General features: G+C 44.5%; 1 protein-coding gene across 1 annotated transcript; it reads left to right on the top strand.

The window, feature by feature from the left end:
- The first annotated feature begins 325 nt into the window (after positions 1-325).
- LOC4330436 (growth-regulating factor 4-like) lies at positions 326-4,150 on the top strand. Its single transcript, NM_001401924.1, has 5 exons — positions 326-522; positions 620-849; positions 1,453-1,864; positions 3,262-3,686; positions 3,791-4,150. The coding sequence occupies exons 1-5, from the start codon at positions 413-415 to the stop codon at positions 3,796-3,798; spliced, it is 1,185 nt and encodes a 394-aa protein (NP_001388853.1). The 5' UTR covers positions 326-412; the 3' UTR covers positions 3,799-4,150.
- Positions 4,151-7,297: the final 3,147 nt, after the last annotated feature.

Genomic DNA, 7,297 nt, shown 5'->3' with positions numbered 1-7,297 from the left:
CGCAGCCTCGCACTGTACTCGAAGAAAAATCGGTGCTGTACGTACTACGCCACGAGATAACGAGAGAGAGAGAGAGAGAGAGAGAGGAGAAAATGGAAATGCTACTGCTCGTACCACGCCGCTACGTCCGCTAGGTCGACAGGCCCGGGGGGAGGCAGGTGTTTGTCGTCTAGCTCGGGTCGGAGCGCGCCTTCTCGTGTCGGGCTCGACGTCCGCGACTCCTCGCCCCTGGTCGAGAGCTCGCAGGCGCAGCGGGAGAGAGAGAGAGAGAGAGAGAGAGAGAGACAAGCCGCGCAATAAAGGCGCGCGCGCGAGCGAGCGAAGCAAAGCACCATTACTAAAGACCGCGGCGTGTGCTTGCGTTGCGAGCGAGCGAGAGCGAGAGAGAGATTGAGAGAGAGAGAGGGAAGGGATGGCGATGCCGTATGCCTCCCTGTCTCCGGCGGTGGCCGACCACCGCTCGTCCCCGGCAGCCGCGACCGCCTCCCTCCTCCCCTTCTGCCGCTCCACCCCGCTCTCCGCGTAAGCAACGCGAACCCGCGGCTACAACCCATTTTCTTGGCTCCAGTGGTGCATGTGACAACACGGTGAGACGTTGTGTGTGGGTGGGTGGGTGCAGGGGCGGTGGTGGCGTCGCGATGGGGGAGGACGCGCCGATGACCGCGAGGTGGCCGCCGGCGGCGGCGGCGAGGCTGCCGCCGTTCACCGCGGCGCAGTACGAGGAGCTGGAGCAGCAGGCGCTCATATACAAGTACCTGGTGGCAGGCGTGCCCGTCCCGCCGGATCTCGTGCTCCCCATCCGCCGCGGACTCGACTCCCTCGCCGCCCGCTTCTACAACCATCCCGCCCGTACGTCGTGTTCCTATTTCTTGCCTCTCCTCTACCATCGCTGCATTGCTTTTGGATGCTTGTTTAGTGTCGGCTTCTTTGTTTATTCCGATCAGGCGTACTTTGCTTCCATTTGTTAATTGGCTCCGGGTCATTTGTTAATCCGGGTTACGCGATTCAAGAAACATGCGTGTGTGTTTTTATGCTATCCTCCGGATTTGGTAATAAAAAGGCTTGTTTTTAAATCCAAAACTCGTGCTCGCTTCACGATTAGCGCATCATTTTTTTTTTTTGGGGGGGGGGGGGGGGAAGTTTGCCCATCATTCTGTCTCTGTTTGATCTGATAGAGGACGTGCACACGCTCTTGTCTGAAATAAAATCTTTTGTTTATCAGTATGCCCATGGGATAAGCCATTTTCTCTGTGAACCAACACCCTGGCAAACTGTTTTTTTGCTCGCCATTTTTGAGCGATTGCTAAGAACAGATAACTATGCCCTGCATATGGATCGGATATGGACTTCTCAAATATTCAAATGCCATTCTATTAGGAACTCAAAATGCATTACCAACAAATGCATTCTTGTGTGTAACACGGTTGCTACGATGTGCCTGTTTTTGTACAGTTGGATATGGTCCGTACTTCGGCAAGAAGCTGGACCCAGAGCCAGGGCGGTGCCGGCGTACGGACGGCAAGAAATGGCGGTGCTCGAAGGAGGCCGCGCCGGATTCCAAGTACTGCGAGCGCCACATGCACCGCGGCCGCAACCGTTCAAGAAAGCCTGTGGAAACGCAGCTGGTCGCCCAGTCCCAACCGCCCTCATCTGTTGTCGGTTCTGCGGCGGCGCCCCTTGCTGCTGCCTCCAATGGCAGCAGCTTCCAAAACCACTCTCTTTACCCTGCTATTGCCGGCAGCAATGGCGGGGGCGGGGGGAGGAACATGCCCAGCTCATTTGGCTCGGCGTTGGGTTCTCAGCTGCACATGGATAATGCTGCCCCTTATGCAGCTGTTGGTGGTGGAACAGGCAAAGATCTCAGGTGATTGTTCATTTCTTTTTTTTTAATCAAACGCCATATTTACTTGTTTAGCACTGTCTTGAATCATGATATGTATCCTTCCGTTGTCTAAAAAAAAGGTGCCATGCTCTAACTGATTGGTGTCAGGTGGATGCAGTTATGAATCTGTATTTTTCATTGTGATCGGTTAATAACTGTGTCCCATTTGTTTGCATTGGTGGCAATCGAATCAGCTGTCCATGCTCAGTAGTACTACTTCGATTTGGTGCTGCAATCACTGAAAGTCTGAAACTTTACTCTCTGCACTGCAAAAATTTGTGTTATGTTTAGGTTTCCAGAGTGCTGCCTCTTTGCCCTTCCCATACTTTCTGGTATCAGTTTTCAGCCCCAGAAGCCGGGGACAGTCTCCATAAGAGATTTCTGCTCAGGTGAAACTGGGGTGCAGGGTCTTAACATGGCTTTGGCCCAGTAGTTTGAAACATGTACTGTCCATAAAGATGATACTACTACATATTTGTGTCTGCCCTCGCAGTGCTTGTGCCTGCTGGTAGCTGATCATGGCTTCCCTTGGCATTTACTCCACTTCTTTATTCCTCCACAGAATCCAGTTGTTTCTGTCTCTGCTCTTCAGGGGCAGTCAATTATTTGGCCCTTGCAAAATACTGTCTCTGAAGATGTCTCACCGATCACCACTATACCTGAAACATTTTCCAGTGGCCAGCGTGAGCTGCATGATGCTCCAAGTCAACTCTATACTCATCCAATGTTGATGATTAGATTTTAACAATGCAACTCTTTGATTTATCTTCCCTACAAAAAAAAAGGAACTCTTTGATTTATCTTCGGTGAATCTCAGTCTGACCTTAGTACCTAGCCTCATTATTTACTTCACCAAATGTATAACTCTACAGTGCTTGTTCGTGTTGATTTGGTTTAGTTTAGTTATTGAATTATTCGGTCACCTTAGTCTTTGATTGTTTTTTTCTTTCTGCTCTTGTCATCAACTGTTTAGGGTTCAGCTGACTTGCTGCTGCAACTAAACTGTCTTCTGGTTTTACTGCAAAATAGAATGTTTCTTGGGCCATGATCTGCTGCTATATATGATTAGTTAAACCATGGTTCTATGTTTTCTTATATGAATTCATGACAAGAATACTAACTTTTGGAAAAGGTAATTTTATTTTTTTTGTATGATAATAATGCTTTGGATTCTTTCTAGTTTATCTGTCGGACTTAGGTTAACTACATTTCCTCCGGTACATGGATTTATTTCATTCTTACAATTGAGCCCTTATGAATATTTTCTTCCTAATTCTGTTCTAAAAAGTTAGAATTGACATATTTTCGATAGGTACATGCCTAGCACTTGCATTCGTGTTTCCTACTAATTCCCAATCACTGTATCTTCTCAAATTCAGGTATACTGCTTATGGCACAAGATCTTTGGCGGATGAGCAGAGTCAACTCATTACTGAAGCTATCAACACATCTATTGAAAATCCATGGCGGCTGCTGCCATCTCAGAACTCGCCATTTCCCCTTTCAAGCTATTCTCAGCTGGGGGCACTAAGTGACCTTGGTCAGAACACCCCCAGCTCACTTTCAAAGGTTCAGAGGCAGCCACTTTCGTTCTTTGGGAACGACTATGCGGCTGTCGATTCTGTGAAGCAAGAGAACCAGACGCTGCGTCCCTTCTTTGATGAGTGGCCAAAGGGAAGGGATTCATGGTCAGACCTCGCTGATGAGAATGCTAATCTTTCGTCATTCTCAGGCACCCAACTGTCGATCTCCATACCAATGGCATCCTCTGACTTCTCGGCGGCCAGTTCTCGATCAACTAATGGTACGACTACTTGATCTCCCCCCAATTACTTCGTGCGTGTTTATGTCTGTATCCTGCAATGTCTGAAGATTTCTTACTGAAAACGTCATCTGGTCTGTGTGCAGGTGACTGAATGCTGCGTGGATGATGATCCTGCTGCCCAGTGAACTCATACTGGCCTTGTTGCTGTCTTGCTCTGCGATTTTCTGCCTGCTCGCGCCCACCGTACGATAGTAGCAAAACATTCTATGCTTCTGTAATTTACCAGTGTTCCCCTGTCAGATTTGCGTGTGAAATCGATCAAACTCCGTGGTCTCCTTTGGACGAAGGGAGATGTCAACGTTTTCCTTGATGTTTACTGCTAGTAACATCTTATTACTTCCCAAATGCTGATCAGCCTCTGCTTGCTATGCTCTCCTGTTTGTCGACTCAACAGTGCCGTCAACATCAGTGCAGCAACGTGAGGCTCATGCTTTTTAAGGTCATTTTCCCGATGATGACAGTGTCCTACTAACCAGTTCCTTTTGCAAGTGGAGAGGCTTTGCTTGCGATGGCCGATAGATAGATAGACAGGTTTCATCTCTTGAACGAGCCGACGAGCGAGCAGCGCGCAAAACGGACGAGATGGCCCCCATGGCTCCTTTTCGCCAAAAACACGATCGGGCAGCAGGATCCGTTTGCCTTTTGTCAACTGGAGCCCGTGACAAGTAATGTTCGTTGCCCCAGCTCCCCACGGCCCCTGCATGACATGGGCTCCACCCCCTCGCACACCCGCCCTCCCTTTTTATCATTGCGAGATAGTAGTAGTGTTGATGGTACGTAGTACTACTAACCGACGACGGCGACGTGGCCATGATGCACACTAAGGGTGCCTTTTGAATAGTAGGAATGAAAAAAAACCAAAGTAATAAGAAAAACATAGGATTTTGACAGAAATATAAGTGTAAAACAGGGAAATACAAAACACAGGAAAAACATAGGAATGACCGTTTGATTGAGCCGCATGAAAAACACAAAGGATTCTTACATAGAAAGAGGCATTCTATAAGAATTTCATAGGATTATATGGGATTTATTCCTTTGATTCAAAGGGATATATAGAAAAATCCTATAAGAATGAAATCCTTTAAAATTCCTGTAAATTTCCTTTGAATCAAAATGGGGCTAAAGGATTCGAAGCGCATTCGCGGCGTACCTGCCGGCGAGGTGAGGCTTGCGCATGCGGCCGCTTTGCGCGTCCGTGGCGATGCGCGGGCGGGCGCGGGCGCGGGGCATGTGGGGTGGGGAGTTGGGCGGTGCATGTGACCGCGGATTGTTTCGGGGCGGAAGGACGAGGCCGCTTTTAAGCGGAAAGGGCTCGGCGTCGGCTCGGTGGTTTCGCATCTTCCGGCAAAATTTGATGGTGAGCATGACCGAGCGTCCGTGCGTGTTGCGGCAACAGCTGTACCGTGTTCAGTGTGCGGGGGTGGAGTGGGGGCACCGCGGTTGGTTTGGATTGGGTTGGCCTTTGAGTTCTCGGTCCGTGTCTGGGGTTTTGGAGTGTGGTGGATAGAACGAATCCGTCGTGTCTGGGCAACGTGCGCGATGGGTAGCTTGCAAGCTAATCCGTATCATGTCATGTGTTAGTGGTGGTGTGCTTGCCTTTACCATATCATGGATCAAGCATTGGAGTTCGATCTGGCTGGTACTTAAGGTGCAAGGTAAAGGGAAGACGGGAAGTGCCGCTGCCTCCTATACTTATGTCACGTCGGTGGCTTCCAGGTGGGCACCTGATATGTTTAGGCCACTTCCGGAATAAACGGATTTTAGATTGTACGTTTTCTTAAGGAAATACACAGTTTTATGTAAAAATCCTATAATATATAATCATGTGTCTGTAATGATAGTTACTTTTTAAAATTAACTATAAAGGTAACCCGTATAAATACTCGGGCATGTATTTTACCTGCGTTTATAAGGGTAGAAAATCAACCGAATTATTTATGCCATTATTAAAAAGTATGATTTTTTTTAAATAATGCTCAACAACATTGTTTAGATAATTATTTAGAAGCGAGCGAATTTTCCAGGATTTAACGGAGTTGTGCTTTTAGTAGTAGGAGACGTACTCGTCGACAGCGAAGCGCCTATGATGACTTCGTCAATCTCAAGGATTTACCGGCCTAGTCTTCGAAGATGCTCATATGGGTAGGGTTTGCGTGCGTGCGTGCGTTCATAGAGGTGAGTGTGTTTGCGTTGTGAGTATCTGTGTTGTACTGTGTAATTCTCAAAAAAAAAGATTGGAACATAGAACATATTTTAGAGGACTTACGTAAAAGATTACTCCCTCTGTTCTATAATAACTTTATTTTGGGCCATCCGGTTTGTTTCCAAATAAGTTTAATTTTAGTAATCATTACATCGAAGTTGGTGAACTAGAGGATAAATATGTTGGGGATAGATAAAAATAGAGGCATAATTGCATTAGGATTTGATGTAGTAAGGGTATTTTAGTCTTTTCATGTTCTGTATTGGTCTTATTTTGGGACATAAGGACTATTAGGCTTGCTTGATTACTCGAGCAAATTTCAAAAAATTCATAGAGTGATTGGATCTTTCCTTGAACTAAAGGCACCAAATTTTCTATGTCGTGACTTGGACTAATCATGCTTGAATTAATTCTATATCTAATTAGCTGTAAATGTTTGAAAAACTATGTATGATGCGGTAACATGCGTTATTGAATTGTTTCATACTTTTATGTTGATTCACATCATATGAAAGGGTAGGGATGTTGTCCTTCGATAAAATATTATTTCATATTTGAATTTGTAATTTTTGTTGGGATATTGTAGAATCTATTATATAATTAAAGGAATAGAAAAAAGAGCCTCCACGTTCGCTATCATGGCCTAGAAATTCTCACATTAATCGGAGAAAAAGAAAATACAGAGTCCATATAGAAACACAATTTAGAAATAGCTGAAATTCGGAATTAAAAATAAGGAATATTAGAAGAAGAGACCAGAGTCCATATAGAAATAAAATTAGGAAATAACTGAAATTCGGAATTAAAAATAAGGAATATTATAAGTAGAGTAAAGAGTCTAGATAGAAATACAATTAGGAAATAATAGAAATTCGGAATTAAAAATAAGGAATACTAGAAGTAGAGTATAGAGTCCATATAGAAATACAATTAAGAAAAAAATAGAAATTCGAAATTAAAAAATAAGGAATATTAGAAGTAGAGTATAGAGTCTATATAGGAATTTAAAACTAACTAAAATTCGGAAAAAAAAAGGAACCTCCATGTTCGCTCTCATGACCTAGAAATTCTCACATTAATTAGAGAAAAAGAAAAGGCAGAGTCCATATAGAAATACAATTTAGAAATAGCTGAAATTTGGAATTAAAAAATAAAGAATATTAGAGGAGACTAGAGTCCATATAGAAATACAATTCAGAAATTGTTGAAATTCGAAATTAAAAAAATAAGGAATATTAGAAGAGGAGACTAGAGTCCATATAGAAATACAATTAGGAAATAATTGAAATTCGGAATTAAAAATAAGGAATATTAGAAATAGAGTATACGGTCCATATAGAAATAAAATTAGGAAATAATAGAAATTCGGAATTAAAAATAAGGA

The sequence above is a fragment of the Oryza sativa genome, chromosome 2, assembly GCF_034140825.1.
Source record: "Oryza sativa Japonica Group chromosome 2, ASM3414082v1".
Classification (NCBI taxonomy): domain Eukaryota; kingdom Viridiplantae; phylum Streptophyta; class Magnoliopsida; order Poales; family Poaceae; genus Oryza; species Oryza sativa.
Note: the sequence above shows the minus strand (reverse complement) of the source record. Positions and strands in the feature narration are given on the sequence as shown.